The sequence below is a fragment of the Solenopsis invicta genome, chromosome 16 (assembly GCF_016802725.1).
Source record: "Solenopsis invicta isolate M01_SB chromosome 16, UNIL_Sinv_3.0, whole genome shotgun sequence".
Classification (NCBI taxonomy): Eukaryota; Metazoa; Arthropoda; class Insecta; order Hymenoptera; family Formicidae; genus Solenopsis; species Solenopsis invicta.
Genome location: NC_052679.1, coordinates 19074504 through 19093558, shown reverse-complemented (window position 1 = coordinate 19093558; position 19055 = coordinate 19074504). Strand labels below are relative to the sequence as shown.

Below are 19055 nucleotides of genomic sequence, written 5' to 3'. Positions count from 1 at the left end.
AAACAAATAAAGAAATAGTTTTTAATCCAGCATATCTTCTTTCTGGAAAAGTTTTAGAAAATATTTACTATTAGATTATTTTTATATTCAAGATAATTTTTTAATCCAAGAAAACAATTTAATTAAGTTTAATAATATTATTAGCTTATTTGTAACATCATTATTTAAAAGTAAAAAAATGTAAAATACAAAATACTTAAAAATAAATAATATTTTTACTTAAACAGGACAAACAAATGCTTATACAACAAATGCTTACATGGTTTTAAAAAATGTAATTTTTCCATTAAAAAATTGTTTCTCTCACACTTGGATTTACAGTGTATTGCATGTAAAATTAATTGATTACCATAGTAAATATTTTACACAATAATTTTCTATTAAAATGGATAATTTCTGCCAATTAATAATAAATTTCAACATTGGAAATAAATTTACATATACACATCTATATACATATCAATATATTTACCCACAGAACGTCTACATGAAACGTGTAAACGTCACTAGGCGTATGACAAGGCGTATTTTAGACCACTGTAGTGAAATTCGACATTTTACGACGGGAAAAGTCCTCGCGGAATTCGGGCGATTTGAAAAGCCCTCGTGAACTTAACTCGCACGAACCAGTGGATCTGTCGCCACTTGTTGAATGTTTATGAAGAAGAACAGAAGTTGAAAGCACCCTCGAATCGTTTCGGCCAATCGCAAATTTCGAGTGGAGATCAAACGTTTGCTTTATCGTATACCTCGAGAACTCTTCCGATTAAACCGCTGATAAAGCGGGCGATGAAAGATTGCGAGGTAAAGTAACGGCAACACTTGTCGTTAATATCATTTATCGTCAGTAAAAAAGAAATAATTAAATTACTGAATCATTTATAGACAATTCGTGATGGATCCCGAAAACATCAAGATATTAAGTAATTGTAACATTGCGAAGCAAGTATGTTGGAAAGTTTGCTATAAACTTGTACTTCGATTAAAACATTTCAGCTTCTGTTCTTCAGAAATCCCAGTCTCGAGGAGCTAACAAAGTTACATATACATTTAAAAAATTTCTTTATGTTCAAGCAGATATATTTACGTATTTAACATGATATGCTCGATTAAAAAATATTCCTTAAGTTTAAATATAAAATATTTTATACTAGCTGATAGTTATTTAAATGAAAAACACTATGTTAAAATAAATAAAGAAATATATTCACTTGAGCATAGAAAACTTTTCCAGTCTAGTTAACATACAATCGTAACGTACGAGAGACGGTAGAAGATCAATGTCGATCGAGGAACGTCTTTGAGGTCAAATCCCACGATCATTACGCGAAGTGCCTGGCACACTTCATTAGCTCGTCAGAGACGATGGGAACCTAGATTTTTGTACCCCGAAATGTCGCGGAGCACAAGGACTCACCTTTCAAGATGTCCGCGAAGAGGAGGAGGAAGAGGAGCGTGCACAACTGACGGTGACCCCCGCGTGCCATGTTGTCCCACGAGGTGAAAAACACAAACCCGATGCACAACAGTCAATTATGGACGCGCGCGGATACGAGGAAGCACGAGAATCCCACTGTGATGCACATACTCGAGAGGTACAAGTCCTGGACGCACGAGGAGAACGCGGTTTCGAGTTCGCGCACGTTCGCCCGCGGAGTTTGCGAGTCACTTGCTAACTTCAAATTTTCAAAATGGAGCATGCGCGCGCGCGCCGTCGTCCGGCGAATCGGGCCGCGACGTTTTCACCGGCATACGCGCGCGTGTCTCTTCGAGATTAATCGAAATTAAGAAAGTAAACTCACGGATCCGTCGAATCTTCTCAGCGATTCCCGGCGATTCCTCTCCCTCGTCGCGAACGTCACGTCGGAGCAACCGTGGTCGAACAAATGATGCCCCCGGTCACCCTTGCGGTCACGTGATTCTTTTCACAAAAGGGAATTGTTCTTTCGCGATCGTTTGAAAACTCCGCGTTATGATAGAGTCATCATGAGTCTCGTCGCGTTTACTCACACGAAATGTCGTATACGTCGCGCATTAACTGTCACGCTAACAACCGTTCCACGTTGTCATCGAGGATACACGACGGACAAGCACGCGCGTGAAGTTGTCCACTTCCGCATTTATTGACGCCCTCGCTAATCGTTCGGATTACGACTATTCGTTCAAAAGTGGCTCGATTCCTTCTCCGTCAACTGAGAGCCGGTCTCTCGACGCGAATACGCGCGTGTCACTCCCGCACGCTCTCTCTCTCACACACACATACACGAAAAGACGCAGCAAGACAGACGACAACGGACGAGGTGTCGCGCGATACTGCCGGCCGGCCGCTAACTTCACGCGGTCTCGGCGGCGCGACGCTCCGGAGACGCGCACGCGCACGCAAGATGGCGCGCGGAGTGGGGATGAATATAAGATCGCCGCGCTTCGCCATTCCCCCCACTTCCGCGCCACCCTGCACGGCGCGACGGTCGCGTCGTTCGTTTTCGTCTCGCTCGCAACAAGTTGCAGACCGCGCGCGTGACCGCGAGGAAGAGTAGCTGCGAACGAAGAAACATCGGGGTTGTGCTTTCGGCGCGGCCGGCTGTAATGAAATTAGATTAATGGCCCGACACGGCGTGGGATAAAACAATCCTCGCGTTTCTTCCCGCGACACCCCACACGTACGCGATTGCACGGGATTAGAAAGTTTCGCCGTGTCTATTAAATTTCACTTTTTATTAATAGAAATATCCTAAAGTTAAATGATACATCTTAAAGGAAAAATATAATTTTCTCGCGCATGTTATCCGCGATGTTTACAATCATCTTTCATTGTCCATTTGTTATCTTAATTTGGCCGGACTGTCGGAGTAAGTGGTCGATCCTTCGGAACTGTAGCAAACGCTATGCTGTGAATAAAATTTGTAATTGTAAGATCGCATAAAGATAGCACAAAATAAAATGACTATTTGCTATAAAATATTAAACTCAGTTTCTTGAAGTTAACAATAAACAATTTAAAAATATCAAAAATACATTTGCTCGCATTAGCTACATAAAATGACGATTCTAATTAAAAGTCAAGACTTAATTATAAATCAAATTTGCAAAATTAAATGTTTTTTACAAACATACAATTATTAATAAAATTACAAAGTTTTTCTTTTATTCTTCAATTTTTTTGTACTTCTTGTAATATCAAATCGCTTTCATAATTATTGCTGATATTTAGGAAAAGAATGAAAAAGTACTTTTAATAAGTTTTCTACATATATTTTTAATAATTCCTTGAAATTATAATACATTTAATAGATCATATTTAATACATTAAGTATACAATAATTATATTAAAACATATATTAACGTACATTAACATACATTAATATGCATTTAATTATGCCGACTCGATAATTGGAATTTAAATATAAATATCAAATATTTTTCTAAAATTCACAATTTATCGAGTACTAATTTTTTTTTAATAATATTTATTATAATATTTATTGCTTATATTGACATTACATTATATAACAACTTTTTTCAATGTTTGATCATTAAAACACGAATTAATGAAAATTATTTTAAATTTAAACAATCCATAATTAGAACCGCCATTTTATATAATATGATTGAATAATAAAATAAATCATAATCACTTACTTTGAAAACCATACGACCTCTGGGTATACCTAATTGCGGAGCAGAGGTGGATTTAGTATATTTTTTTTTCCTGTCAATCAAAATAATCTGATTAAAAAAGTACAAAATAGTAAAACTCAACATGATTAATTTAATAATTAATACACTTAGGAAAAAATTGTTAACTTAACTAAATTTTTCAATTCAAGTATTTATATATTTGACTTAAATACATAAAATACTTGAACTTTAGTTTAAGCATTTATATATTTAATTTAATTATATATAAATTTAACTTAAATATTTGAACTAAAGAAATTTAATCAATTAATAAATTTAATCAAGTTAAGAAATTTAATCAATTGAGTACAAGTACTAAATTACTCTACTTATAAACAAAAAAGATATTAAAAGAATGCAACAAAGTAACATAATTAACAATAAAAAAGCACACTCACGGATGAATTCTGCTGCTATCACTGACGATATCTTTGCTGTTGTAACTGATTGCGGCCAAGCAACGTTCTTCGTCCGCGTGCTCCTGGCATCCCCCTGGGCATCGTCCAAACCTATCTCTCCACCATTCCTTCAATTTTTCAACCACACCCTTACGCATTGGCTTCGAGGAGCACGTATCCGGCTGGCAGTAGTCTGCGTTCTCATAGAGAACCGCGAATCTAAATAGAAAAAAAGAAACGGATTGAATATCATTACAGCGTCTTCCAAGCATTCATTCTTTTATAAAAACGCAAACAAAAAAGGCTCAAAATTAAAATAAGAAATTTAAATATTAAATTTATTTAATAATAATAAATAAATAAGTTTAACAACTTAAGCTAGATATCTAAAATAAACAATTTAAATAAAGTTAGAGTTAATGCATTATAGAACAAGAAAGGCAAAAAAGCAATGCATTAACTTACGGTGTAGTCTTTGATTCGCAGGGTGTGCAACCCTCGGAGGACTTGGTGAGAAATCTATAGCATACTAAGCTCAAACCCATCAGTAACCATATCACCAGCACGGATACTATTGCTATAATCACAAGCTCCGTAGGTCCAAGCGTCATTGACTTGTCGTCTAAATTCAATCGGTACGAATTTAATTATTTTACAGTTTAGCCATTTAACTATTAAATTTCTGTTTTTTGAACAATTAGGAAATAGTACTATTAAATAGTGATACAGATACGGAGATGAAGAAAACCATGTTGTCTCACGAGGGAGCAACCTACTTTCTCCCTTTCCTTTGTAAAGCGATGATGCACTCTCGTCCGTCTGACTCGCACGTTCCGTACCTACTTTGGGTATAACTTGATAAGTACCACTTATTCTGCTCTTCATAATATCACCGCCAATGTCTAAGATATCAAGACCATAAAAAATATGCTACAAAATCTTCTTTTTTTTTTAAAGCAAAATAATCGTATTTATAATTATCGCGTTTATATTTATATATACATTTTTAAAAAAACCTGTATTTTATATTACCGCATGAAATGTAATGAGAATTGTAGATTTGAAATTAATCGTTCCATTAATTAATTTTTTTTCTTTACTCTATAAAGTTTCAACTACAGAATCTAGAACACTATTCATTAATCCTCCTCTAACATGATTCTTTAATTGTAAAATAAAAAAACTTTTCGAGAAACCGTCTGCGCGATAAAAAAATTATGTGAAGCAAAATGTATAGGGTCATTTTGATCTCCGAGATGCATCAAAGGGTTAATGGACACGCGTTTATATTTTACTTCTCTTGAAAGCGCCCATGAAATCATGCACAAATTTACAAACACGGTCAGAGAAATGTTGCAGAGGCTGCAGTTTCTTAGCTATGTACGAACGCTTAAACGGAATAGCATATCGGTCTCATTAATTTTCAAACGCGGCGAATTGGAAGCAACGAAAGACCGTCATGAAATATTACCCGATTCTCGCAAGGTAGCCAGTACTCGGAGGACACCACCGAATGCTGGATACCACTTTTCGTCGTCCAGATGTCGACGCACCTGGAATGCGAAAGATATTTTTTCTTGTTTATCATTCAAAATTAATCTCGAGCAACCGCAGCAGCTATTATAAAATGGAAAATCTGTGGAAGGAAAATAGAGCTTTTTTTTTTTCTAACATGCCTGAAGATTCTTTTTTCAGACATTTTATATAATTTATATTATTATATATATTTATTATTTTATCGATGATACGCTGACAACGTACAGATTGTTGCAACCAGGCGTAGAAATCCTTGTTGAACGTTCGCAGTTGTGTTTTCGTGCTCGATCGCGAGGTGATGCACTTCACGCTGGCGATGTAATACTTCACCAGGGCAAAAGCCGATTTTTCCGAATATAGTGATTGCAGGCTGTCAGTTTTGAAGGGCAGCGCGATGCTAGATAAAGAGTGATGTGTTGAAGCTGTTTGACGATCACCAAGGCATTCTTACAAATTGCCACTCGATAACTACCTGTTAGGCTCTGCTTCATTATCGAGGAACGGAAGGGGTATTATGACTCCGCCCGTTGTAGCTTCGTTACTGTAGCCTTCGCAAAATAAAAAATCTAGTAATAATCAGTACTGATACTCTTATAAAAATTTAATACTGACAGTATTCAACTAAAATTCAATTAATGTAATTATCTGTTCTGTGAAGAGATATTGTAAACGATTATTGTTTATGTGAAATTTACAAAACATTATCTATGATAATTGAACGATTCTGTATCATGATTTATTTTTAATTTCAAATGCCACCTATTATTATAGAAATTTAATTTTGACAGTGTCTCTTCAGGACAGAGAACTACGTTAACTGAATTTTAGTTATGTAATTATAAATTTATGTACAAAAATAATATTCAATCTTTAATATATATTTTTGGATTGCAATGGTTGTACTGTTCTTAGCTTTCATTCGCATGTCAACCACATGGAATACTAAAATAGTACCAATGTCGTTTAAAGCTAAACTCGTTTTACCGTTCTCACCATCGACCGCACGTCTCGAATGTCTCCGCATCGTAGATCGCTTCTTTTTTCTGAACGTGAAGCTTCGATATTCATCACCGTCATTTTTAAAAGCTATTTTCATTTATGGAAAAAGCAATCAATTATCAAATTGATTCTTCGCGATCTCAAATTAAAATATGTACAATATAGTTTTCAAGTTTCAATTAGATTTTCAAATCGATATTGCAGTTAACAAAAATTCATGTCTTTGTCTTTTTGCTTTCATAAAACGCTTATTTTTTATAAAATTAGATACAAAAGTAATATATATTTAATATGCATTTGTCTTTCGAAATTCCTTTGGATCACAAAGAATTAACAATTGCATGCTTACACGCCGAATACGTGATAAGCCCATTACAGGCAACCGATGTTTTTGGCGGTGTAATTACGATGGGAGAGATCCTGATATTTGCAAAGTCTTGGCTGGGCTTTGACCAGCCGGCGCCGTTGGTTCGAAGGAAAATCTTCAGCTCGTCGAAGAGCTCGAACAGCATCTTCGCGTTACGATACTTGATGTTACCAGCATAAAACGAGTGCCTTGTGATGGGAAGGATGTAGACCCGCAAGTAACCGCCCAGAGTGTCCGCCAAAGCTTTCAGCATCAAATGCTTCGTTTTGCCAACGGACAGCCTTCGCACGCTCTCGAGGCATATGTGAAAATAGTCCATGAGATGTGCTATGTACTGATCATTCCGGGGATCGATAACATTCACCTGGTGGAAGCGAAAATCTTAGAAACTTCCTGTATACTCCTTAAGTATGGCACTCCTCAGTATAGAAAACTATCTTTAAACATTTTTTATGATAAAGATTTTGGAACATTTCCAAAAATGTTTTTCTTTATTATAAATTTAGTTTAAAAAAAAATGAAAAAAGTACATTATTTAGAAATCAAAAAATTTTTTTTCTTAAAATTTTTGTCTGTATGATAAAATACTGTTCTAATTTTTACAATATGTTTTGTTCTATTTTGATGAAATTCTTGGAAAATATTTTCAGTGGTCTTACATGGGGCAGAATATCTTGGAATAATCTCCGACTGTTGAGAATAGTAAATTCGTCGCTTGTCCAGCACTGCTTTCCATAATCGTTTTTTTCAAATAAAACGGTACCGATTTTTTGACCATGTTTAAAATACTTAGCCTCGATTGCTCTATCATCGACAAAACAAAAAATGCATTGAAATCTTCAGTCAATAATGCAATTGCATTTGATGTAATTTTAATTTAAACAAAGAATTTATTTCAGTATCAGTAATACTGATATTGTACAAAGTTAAAAAAAAATATTGACGTGTGATCATTAAATGACAGATGTACCTTTATCGTATGCACAACAAACCTTTTACTGAAGATGCAGCCTAAAAGTACCAAAATAAACCATAAGGAGCATATGTTCATACTCCGAAACAAGAACTCCAAATGTTCAACCGCGTGATTTTTTTTCGCGGGTTTCTTGGGTATTTCTGACAAGCCTATAACGACTTGCGCCCATTATTCTACACACAAACATATTTCATCACGCGTATTACTTCTTGTTCATAAAATAACTTCAGACATGATTCTTCATTTTATGAACAAATTTATTTTATATATATATATATATATATATATATATATATATATATATATATATATATATCCTTGAAAAATTTACGTAATAGAGAAAAATCTAAGAATATAACAATAAGATTAAAATACAAAAGCATATATGGGAGAAAATAACACAATTACACAAGATACAATTGTAGATTAAATATATTCATAGGCATACAGATAAATAACTTCATAACAATATGATAGTATACGTAGTATGAAATCATACGAATGTAAAATTACTATATTTGATTGTTTTAGTTAGTCATTTTTACCTAGTTGTAGTCGTGATAGTAATAATTCAAACGTTTTCTCTATTTTTCTTTACTACTGCTACAAATAATAACATAGAATAAGAAAAATAGACATGCAATAATATATTTATTATTATTTATTATTATTATTATTATTATGTCAGATATATTATACATCTATACAAGAATGTAAATGCTCAAGTAAACATTTTAAAATAAGAGGATATCAATGATTATAATCATTTTCATAAAATTTTTGTGTTGTAAAGATTCTTGCTTCAGCGAATATAAATTAAAAAATTATGCGGTTGGTGCTTTCGTGCTCATTTTACACAAAAATCGCAATTGCAAGAATTTTATCTCGTCCGTGTTGAGTTTTACAACTCCCTCTTGATTGTCGATCGAAAGTAAAGTACCGACAGCTTCGCGATCTTCACCTAAAATCACTTTAACTCGATCGCCGCGTGACGGTACTACAGGTTCTAATTGTTCACATATTAGATTCACTACCCGGTCTTCGGTAGGTAGATAAACGGTGCACATACCGCCCTGCCACAAATAAACATGTGTCATTCTTAGAAAATCAATGTAACCAAAAGATAGTTCTATGTATATAAACTACCGATATATCTTACGCTTACGCTACTCAGAAATGATACTCTATCACTTACTGAAATGCCTCGGATGATTGCTTGCTGTCCAGCAAGTGCAGGATCGTCATGAGAGTCACGAATGCGTACTTCAATGTCTGTCGTATGCCATTCTGAGCTACCTATGATACCAGAACCAACATCCATTCCTGAAGGTGTATGCGGATTGTATGGACTATTTGCTACTCCTGAAAGAATTATAAATTATGCTATATAACAAGTATTGAATCTTGCACAAAGCCCATAACTTGTTGCAATCAAAAATTTGTTTTTTTAAAAGTGATGCGTTGCTTTATGAAAGTAATCAATTCGTATTCGACAGATTCCAGATTCGATTCTGACCCATATATATCTCAATTTAACAAGAAGTAGATTGGAGTTATTAAAATAATTAAAGAACAATTATATTGGTAAATTATAAAACCAAGAATTCAAATCCAATAAGAATTTATAAATCGCTATCTACTCATTGAGATTTCGCTTTCATCGTATTGTATTACTTACCAGGTGTCATAGGACTGTAACCCATTGGAGAAGGAGTTGCGAATGCTCCATGTGGGCTAGTAGTGTATCCAGTACCACTTGGGGATGGAGTAGCAACGTAGCCTGTAGGACTCGGACTTGCGGTAGCACTGCCCGCAGGACTAGGACTCGGTTGATATGAACTGAAGCTTTGTTCCGAGCCGTACATAGTGCCTGGAGTTTGTGGAGTAAACGGTCCTCCAGTAGGAGGATATCCAGGTCCGTAGCCAGGCGAACCACCCTCTTCCATACTGTAAGTGTCGAAATCATTCGTCCTAGCGGGTGTATTAGTAACGGACGGATCCCAGGCTCCAGATTGTCCTGGTGTTCGCGATCCATCGTGAGACGGCGTCATTGAACCGTAATGAGGGGTGCGAGAGCCATCTATAATATTGAAATTAAAAAAGATTGTGCTTTCTATATCCCATAAAATAAAATAAAAATATATATACTTACTTTCGTACATAGGCGTCTGAGAACCATGCATAGGTGTTTTCGATCCGTCCCTCGCGTACATAGGCGTCTGTCCACCGGCTCCGTAAGCCGGAGTTCTGTTGTAACTGCTGAAGCCACCGTCCTTTGTCGGGACACCGACGTTTGCTATATGAGATCGATCGACGGAGATTGTCTGACACGTAGAGTGTAGTTCCACGCGCGCTGTTGTTTCTGTCGCGTCTTTTACAATACCCACGTTTCCCTTGTATGGTCCACCTGTTATTTTAATGGTGGTTCCAATTAATTCCCTATCGCGTCTCGCACCACCACCGCCGCCACGACCTCTGCCTCTTCCGCCTCCGCCACCACCTCGTCCAAAACCACCACTGTAAGATTGATTAATAGTTTACATACAAATAAACTTTAAAAGAATCAATAAATGAATATGGAATGAGAATAAAATTCTATACCCGCTGGGATGCATCGGCGAAGCAATTCTAGGTGACATGAATCCTGTCACAGGTGACATGGAATTGATAGAAGTTGTCTTATTTCCACCGGACAGTTGTAAATGTCTGGTTTTGCATACGAATATTCCACCATTGTCAACAAACATTCTCGAATGCAAAAAGGCAAAACTTCTATACAGGTGTTTAATTTCACCACCTCGACCCGCATGTGGTCCATCGACCACTTTAACGATGTCCTTCTTTTGTATGGTGTTCTGTTGCGAGTCCAATGCAACCGCGTTTCTATTTTCTCGCCGCTTCGTAAGACCCTGCGGTCTTGCTTCCACGACTTTCCCATGCATAGAGAGTACGTGAAAATTCTCACGTTCTAATCGGACGATAACACCAACTGTTTGCGCATCAAGTTGTACCAAATCACCCCATTGAAATTGTCCTAAGCTATCAACGCCGGTAGCCATGTCGGAGCATAATTGTAAATCTCTTGGAAGAACCTCGAGTTCGTGCATTGATAAATCCGAGAATAAAACTACTCGATTTTGTTCCACTCTAACAATTAAGCCTGTATCGCCTTCATATCTTCCTGCTACAACCTGCATATAAATTAAAATACTATTGTAATATAAAAAAAAAATTTTTTAAATGCACCATGTCGTAAATTTTACCTTGACGTGATCGCCTTGCGTGAAATATTTTCGCAACTCTGAAGCTTGGAATTCCAAAGCTTCTTTGAGTTCTTCATGCTTCGGCATAACCATGATCATGTTTCCATCTATAGAAACAATCTTTCCCTGTAAGTTTATCAATTCCCCCTCACAAACTTCCACGTTATCTCCATTACTAAAGGAATGAGTCACATTTTGATCTTCTTTTCCAGAAGTTCCAGTTCCTGGTGTGCCACTTAAATCAATTTCAACACCTTCCGGCGCTTCTTCAAATCTTTCTAATTCAGAAAGTGTAGGTTTTACACCCTCCGCGATAATAGCACTTGTGGTAAAATTTTTATAAAGAAAACTGCAGAAGAAATAATTTTAATTAATAAAAATTATATATAAATATCTGTAATAATAAATAACAACATGTCATAAAACAAACCCTTTACGACTATATCTATTTCCTTCAAAAATAAGAAAATCTCCGTCACTAGTAACCTCTCCGCCAATAGCACGAATTGCTTCAGGATCAAATGGTTTTGCTGGCGGTCTTCTTTTCTTCTTGCGTTTCAGTGCTTCGGATTCGCTCTGTGCTGTTCTTAACGCCCCGCGTGGTCTAGTGTAATCAATTCTTGGAAGCAACTTCAAGTGAACTTGATTTTGCGCTAAGTCGACATAATCAACTTGAGCTATGTCATCTTTGTAAATGCCTCGCTTCAAACGAACCCATTGCTTAGCTTTTAAGCCGGTCTGCTCTTTAACTACTCGCAGCACATCCGTCATCTCTTTAATCGGTACCATTTGTTGTTTCCATATACCCATTCTGAGGTTCCCAACATTTTCAATAGCAGCTTTTACATGTGGCTGCTTGTAAGCCTCTATGTAAATGTAACCCTTAACACCTTCTGGTGCCACAACAGATTTTATCTGAAGAGGTTCGTCTAAAATAAAAAAAAAAAACAAACATTTACAAAATAAGCAGTAAAATATAATCAAATATTTTTCAAATTTATATTTCTTACTGGAAAATTGATACGTGATAAATTTTCGCATCAATAAGAGCACAGTAGCTTTTTCCTCTCCTATACGGCATTTCACCATCCATAAATTGGGATCTTTCACACCGGGCAACAAGGTTTGTTGGGTGATTTCATCACTCATTTCTTCACCGCCATCGCCAAAACGACGAGCGGCAATCGATTCATCGGCATATTTTTTCCGAAGGTACTCCTCAATTTCATCTTCTTTCTGTGAACTTCACAGAAAATTCATTTGTTAAACACTCAATTACCTTTGTTAAAACAAATAAAATTTATGAAAGCATCTTAGAAATTTTAATATTTACTCCCAAAGATTTGTGCCTCTACGACGTCCCTCAATCTCACGAGCAGTTGGTCCCAACTCGTCAACCTCGTTCCCCACAATACCAATTTCCTGAGCACCTTCTTCCCACTCATCGTCATCTTCAACTTCATCATCTACTTCAGCTTCATCTATGATAAAGCCACCAAACCTATCTTTTTTCTTTTTCTTCCTCGGCCTATCGTCATCCTCTTCCTCTTCTTCCTCATCATATTCACTACTATTGTCCAAATCTTCTCCTGCAACCATGAAATACAAAACATTATATATAACAAAAAATTATAAAACAATTTGTAAAAACATTGCAAGAAAAAATCATTTAAGTTGTGTTGACGCACATGAATAGAAACTTTTTCATATCTTCTTAAACTTTATAATACCTTCAGGTTCCTCTTCTGGTTCCACAGCTTCTTCATCTCCTGATCTGACTTCTTCTGCCTCATCTAGCTTTGCATCTCCATCTTCTGAGCTATAGGTAAAATAAACAATATATGGAGAAATAATATTTTTAATATAACCTATATATATATATATATATATATATATATATATATATATATATGTATATATATAATAGAAACTATTCCAGATATATTTAAAAAACATCTAAGATTTTTTGTGCTTCAGAAGCAAAAAGATAAAACATCTTTAGGGTGCTTTGTAATTGCTTATCACATCTTAACATATATGTAAACAAGACGCACAAAGTATAACATTGTGCACAATTCAATTGAAACAAAGTATGTCGCAGTGTGCATAAAAGTCTGTAAGGATATTGCAATTGGAAAGCAACCTTAGTTTTCATTGTAATAATATGAATAAAATTAAATATCTCTTTTAACTCACATGAAATTATTATTAAAAAAACTTATTCTTTTTTAATATAATTTCTGCATTTATTCCAAAAAATTTAGACATCTTAGAAATAGAAAGGAAAAGAAATAATTAAAGTGTCGAAGAAGCTTTACATAAGTTAGGCTCCAGCAAAAAAGTAAAGTGCATAAAATCTAAAAACAATCAATATTTTCTTGGATCTGCAACAAAAATAAACTGACGCTACAACTAAAACTATTATTACGTGTCAAAACAAAGTTGATGAGTTCTACACATAAGATTATTATTACGAGATTATACATACAATTTGAGATGCACTGAATGCTTTGGACTCACCCAGATGGTGATCGGGAACGCGATCGAGACCTGGATGGACTTCTGGAACCAGAGCTTTGCGAGGGACTTCTACTGCGAGAGACGCTTCGAGATCTTCCTCCGACGCTTCCCGCATCGCTAGCACCTGTAAAAGGTTTTCGACGTGTATCCACGCGTTACCTACATTAAATTTTGGCCAACATTAGCCTCCAGCCGAAAAATTATTCACCTTCTGAATCCGACATATCAGGATAATTACGCGTGCTAGATCGTGAAAATGTAGATTCGTAACGCCAAGAACGTGAAAAAGTAGCACGGGAACAATATATTATGTGGTAACAAATGAGTAAAATATCGTGATACACGATAAGACCTACGAAACCATTAACTTGTCATGGCGTCGAAAGTGAGTGAACTGTGGTGAACTGAACTGACGGAACCCGAACTTACCGAACCGAACGACAAACAACAAGGATTGAGTAAATAATAGATAGAAAAATTCATGGTGCAAAACCGGGAGCATATACTTTTTGTATAAGGCCTACCGCATATGAAATGCATAAATCCGATGGGCCAATGAGCATCCAGCACAAAGTCGCCATATTGATTTACATAAGATTCTTATTGGTCTAGTGATCTTATACCAGAGAGAAACCATTGAACAGACTGTAGCATTAATGCCTTCTGCTGCGCGGCAAGCTTTGATTTACAGAGTTTTGCTTTGCTTATAAAGCAAATCACCTAGGTGACAAGTAAACAAGAAGCTTGTAATCGTCGATAAGTATCTTATTCTGTTGAATATCCTTTCGAGTATTCGAGTATGTATATACGTTATTCATTTTCGATAATCTCGATATGTCCGAAGACATCGCAGAAAACCTTCTTGTGCAATATTATGGATTTTCCGAGGGATCAAAAGTCGAAAAATTTCCATCGATCCACGATTGCGCGGTCAGCGTGGAGAACGACTCAGACAAATTAATCGGCGAGCAATCAACCGTGGACACGAACAACGATGACATATCCAGGGAGACGGAAGTGCAGGTGCAAATTTTTTAATACCTATAATTCTGCCATCATTGTAAAACTGAATTTTTTAAAATAAATAACAATGATTAACAATACAATGAATCATTTACAGTTAGTAACTTTTAATGTAAATTAAATTGTATAAGTCATATTATATGACTTTAACTTAATAATTTAGCTAAAAAAAGTATTAACTTACCTGCTAACTCTGAAATTTGAGAATATTTATAACAAAAATAAATAGAAGCTTTGTTTATAGGAAACATTGTAATAAATGTAAGAAAAAATACATTTCAATTATATATATATATATATATATATATATATATATATATATATATATATATATATATATAACTTATGCAAGTAAGAACAAATAGTATTTTAAAATTATGTTTGCAGGAAAATGATACTGAAAATAAAGAAGAGCATTCCGAGATTAGCACACCGGCGAGATCTTCGCGAACGTTAAAGTGGGAAGCGCTCGAAGATAATGAAGAAACGTCGTCCGAATTCGATATTATTTTCGAAGCAAATACAGCAGGCAATTTGTATGAAAATACGTGTGCCTCCTCCGGCAAAGAGACGTGCGATCTTGTTACATACAGCAAAACTGCCTCTACCACTTTAGGTAAGTATAAAATGTCATAGATCAAAACTGTATTTAAATGCGTATTTTAATATATATTTATATTCTATGAGAAGGTCTGGAAGACAATGAAGGGAACGATTCGTATCTCTCACTCAGCGAAGATGTATTGCCAGACAGTGCTTCAGATGTTTCTTCAATAACAGGAAAGAAGAAAACTAAGGAATCTACGGTTACATTTGTTCCACCTTCAACGCCACCGCCAAATAGAATTCCTGTATACAACGAGACCTTTGTAGATTTAACGAACACTGGCCTTACATCGCTTCCTATTGAAACGATTGAGAAATATCCTGCGATACAAGTACGAACACAATGTGAATAATCTTTAAAATCAGAAACGTTTGCAAGATTTAAATTCAGATTTAAATTCAGATTTCTTTTGATTCCTGCAATGTGATTTTTATGTCATTGTTTCGTTTTTATGTGTTAAAGTTCGTTTAATTTTAGATGCTGTACTTAGAAGATAACCATCTCTCTGAGCTTCCCGAAAAGCTTTTTGTTTCCCTGCAACATTTACAGTGGTTAGACGTTCGAAATAATCTATTGACAAGCCTTCCTACGAGCATTAAATTGCATCCTTCGCTGGAGACCATTTTATTGCAAAGAAATAAAATTGAAAAATTGCCATTAGAACTTTGTAAGTGATCAAATCACATATAGCAGTTACTCTGTAATTAATTTTTTTTTCTTACCTAATAGCTGTAAATTTTTATTGTAGGCCTGGTGCCAAAACTTAAAACTCTTAATGTGGCACATAATCCTATCATTGAACCTCCAAAGAATATTATCGCTCTCGGATACTCGAGTATTCTCAACTATCTCCGGTCTGAATGGAATAAATTGCATCCGAATGAGCCCGTGACGTCTATAAAACGTATGAATATTACATTTGTATTCCATAATGCAATTCCTTCTATTATAAGCATACATTTTATTTAAATTTAGCGATTTTATTTAAATTAATTTAAAATAACTAATAAAACAAATAGCAATGATCGATAATTATCAATGCACTAATCGAAATTAAATCCAATTGATTTTAGAGAAAATTGAACCAAAGGCATCAACGATCTTGTGTTATCGGTCTCCGCGTGAGAAGCGATGGAAATTATCAAAAGTTCCGCGACGAGTATCGAAAAGTACGAATGATATTGGCGATTCGTTCAAAGGATCTACGATCAGGAAAAGAAGTAAAGCTTACAAGCCTAGCAACAGGTATAGCAACACGCATAATGGCACTTTTCTGGAGAATTTGGTAAACAGTATCAGTGATACACGTAACGATAGTGCAAGCTCTCTTTGCGCACGAAATTTTGCTATCCGATGCAAAAACGTGAGTAATAAGAAGAATAAGAGTAAAGAAGTAAATTATAATCAGAACGAAAAATATGATAGGCAGCACGAATTTTTAAAAATGATAGCTTCGTGCCATGATGTCAAGAGAACTTGCATCATAGGAGAAATTGCTGAGGTGGATGCGAAAATCTTGCATTTAATCGGACCGTCGCCCCGATCGTGTTACGTTAGACAAAACGTTACAGAATTGTTAACGTACAAGCATTATCGTGAAAAAGAATGTAGAATTAAAACCATTGCTAACGAGACAAAACACATTACACTTGCAAAATCACATTATTCTACTATATTCAACGAAGAAAAAATGAAATGTAGGAACGTTGAACACTCGGAACTGGTTTTCGATATTGTTACAAAAGACATGCGAAGAATGCAGTTGCGACCGATGCAGATGAAAGATTCAGGCAGCATGTTATTGTGCTTGGAGAATTATCTTGATATTAAAAAAGCTAATTAGACTTTAATTATATATTAAATACTAATTATATTTTTGCTGGCAATAACAAAATATCGATAATATATACGTAGTATGAGTTAATTTAGAATTGAAATATAAAACGTTGTAAAAGATTGTCTGTTCTGGCAATTTTTTTCGAAAATTAAAAAAAATATACATATATGAAAAACGATTTAATTATCTTCTTAATTTATAATTATGTATAAAAATGCGATCAATGTTTTGCATTTAGATGCGAAGGTAAAGGTACTAATATTGCCATGGAACAACGGCTGCAATGGATTTCTAAAGTGAGAGATTTGCTAAGCGCACAATCAACAACAATTCAAAAAATTAAGTAAGACATATACCTGAATTATTTTTACAAATTGTAAACAATACACATGAATTGTTATATAATATGCAGGGATATAGATACTATAAAAGAATGGAGACGTGACAAACGAAGTTTCAATAAAAGCATGGAGAAAATATCGAGACGAAATGAAGGTATAACATCTTTCCATGCAGCAAAAATTAGAACTTGTAATCAAATTTTCTTTTTACTCATCAAAACTTGAAAATAATACAAAAATTCGATGGTATTGTATAATATCAAATTTTATTACATCACATGTGAAATATTTATTAGATGATATTCCATTTGCAATCGATATTGAAGATTACCCTGCAATACGAAAACGTTCACAAAAAGTGGTATGCTAATTTAATATACATATTATGTTTGAAAATATTGGAAAATCAATGAGAATTTTTTTTACTTAATCTAGGAAGATTATGCAGATAATCAGAAACAGGAAAGATTAAAATCAGTGTAAGTTGAAATAACATTTTGTCAAAGTTTAAAGAATAATTTTAAACGTTGTTTAAAAGTCAATATAATTTTAAACGTTGCTCGTATTTCAGAAATATAAATCAGAAGATTCAAGAATTATCAGGATTCCTGAAAACACTTGAAATTACAAAATCTTTCGAAATATTGACGCCAAAATCTAAACAAAAATATCTTCAAACTGAAATTGAAAAGGTACAATCTCCATTATTTTATTTCAAAGTTTATTAATAAAATTAAAATTACTTATTTATTTCATAGCTCTCGCATTTTCAAAAGGAAGTAAATAATCTAAAAAGATATAATGAAATTATATCAGCTCCAATAAATTCTTCAAATAATTCATTTTAATGTTTTTTTTTATTTGATTTTATTTTTTGTCAAGATTTTAAAATTAGGAAAAACTCGATATCAGTCTCTTGAAGTATTTATTTAAATAAAACTTATGTGTATTACAATATTAATTTCATGCAGAGTTTTCATAACATATGTCAAGATAATCGGAAAGGAAATATTTTTCATGCATAGTAAAAAAAATTAACAATTAAAATTCTATAGATATATCAGATACATATCAAATATTGTTAGATATGTACAGAAAGTAAATAATCAATGATAAAATGAGATAAAGTTAGGAAAGATAGATTTTTCTAAGATATGTGTAAGAGTTGTTAAAATAATTTCGTTAAAAAAATGTCCTTTCCAGTTTTCTTGCCAGTGCATTCGATTCTTGTTTTTACTTCATCATCGGATATTTTCAGTATAAAAATTCTAAAAGCAATTACTACCAAAATACAAAAAGTAAAATCTAGCATATAAATCTGTGCAACCACGAACATTGATTTTCCTTTTGTACATGGCACTCAATGAAGCTTTGTAGTAAGGAGGTACTACACAGAATTCTCATAGAAAACTATTTTAAATACCATAGTAAGTTACTGTATTACTATGTATCAGTATCGAGATATACAATATAGATATAAGGCAAATAATCTATGTAAGATCTTTTATGA

The 19055-nt window shown here is 34.4% G+C and overlaps 5 protein-coding genes across 7 annotated transcripts in view; 1 reads left to right on the top strand and 4 right to left on the bottom strand.

The window, feature by feature from the left end:
- The window catches only part of LOC105196903 (tyrosine-protein kinase transmembrane receptor Ror), a 254193-nt gene extending 251877 nt beyond the window's left edge, over positions 1 to 2316 (bottom strand). For both annotated transcript variants that reach the window (XM_026131531.2, XM_039459057.1), the window contains exon 1: positions 1418 to 2316. In XM_026131531.2, coding sequence (XP_025987316.1) covers positions 1418 to 1487 — 70 coding nt within the window. In that variant the 5' untranslated portion in view covers positions 1488 to 2316. The remainder of the gene's footprint in view (positions 1 to 1417) is intronic.
- A 382-nt stretch (positions 2317 to 2698) lies between these two features.
- Positions 2699 to 4361, bottom strand: LOC105196905. The gene is made up of 3 exons (XM_026131520.2): positions 4077 to 4361; positions 3640 to 3709; positions 2699 to 2888 (listed from the first exon to the last, which is right to left on the bottom strand). Exons 1-3 carry the CDS (start codon positions 4346 to 4348, stop codon positions 2823 to 2825), a joined length of 408 nt encoding a protein of 135 aa, XP_025987305.2. The 5' UTR covers positions 4349 to 4361; the 3' UTR covers positions 2699 to 2822.
- Positions 4362 to 5880: 1519 nt separating this feature from the next.
- LOC120359817 lies at positions 5881 to 7453 on the bottom strand. The gene has a single exon (XM_039459056.1). The coding sequence runs from the start codon at positions 7295 to 7297 to the stop codon at positions 6932 to 6934; it is 366 nt and encodes a 121-aa protein (XP_039314990.1). The 5' UTR covers positions 7298 to 7453; the 3' UTR covers positions 5881 to 6931.
- Positions 7454 to 8597: 1144 nt separating this feature from the next.
- Positions 8598 to 14155, bottom strand: LOC105196909 (transcription elongation factor SPT5). The gene is made up of 12 exons (XM_026131530.2): positions 13946 to 14155; positions 13738 to 13861; positions 12948 to 13036; positions 12551 to 12806; positions 12228 to 12460; positions 11648 to 12146; positions 11218 to 11566; positions 10556 to 11145; positions 10107 to 10471; positions 9633 to 10034; positions 9150 to 9316; positions 8598 to 9027 (listed from the first exon to the last, which is right to left on the bottom strand). Exons 1-12 carry the CDS (start codon positions 13959 to 13961, stop codon positions 8779 to 8781), a joined length of 3339 nt encoding a protein of 1112 aa, XP_025987315.1. The 5' UTR covers positions 13962 to 14155; the 3' UTR covers positions 8598 to 8778.
- A 30-nt stretch (positions 14156 to 14185) lies between these two features.
- LOC105196910 (leucine-rich repeat-containing protein 27) lies at positions 14186 to 19031 on the top strand. Of its 2 annotated transcripts, XM_026131527.2 has the most exons (12): positions 14186 to 14760; positions 15148 to 15376; positions 15451 to 15698; positions 15845 to 16034; positions 16116 to 16271; positions 16441 to 16612; positions 17443 to 17547; positions 17617 to 17699; positions 17842 to 17906; positions 17981 to 18024; positions 18117 to 18237; positions 18304 to 19031. In XM_026131527.2, exons 1-12 carry the CDS (start codon positions 14572 to 14574, stop codon positions 18391 to 18393), a joined length of 1692 nt encoding a protein of 563 aa, XP_025987312.1. In that variant the 5' UTR covers positions 14186 to 14571; the 3' UTR covers positions 18394 to 19031. The 2 variants fall into 2 exon arrangements, with proteins under 2 accessions (XP_025987312.1, XP_025987311.1); XM_026131526.2 differs by lacking the exons at positions 17443 to 17547; positions 17617 to 17699; positions 17842 to 17906; ... (1 more) ...; positions 18117 to 18237; positions 18304 to 19031 and having other exon boundaries at positions 16441 to 17415.
- The last annotated feature ends 24 nt before the right edge of the window (positions 19032 to 19055 follow it).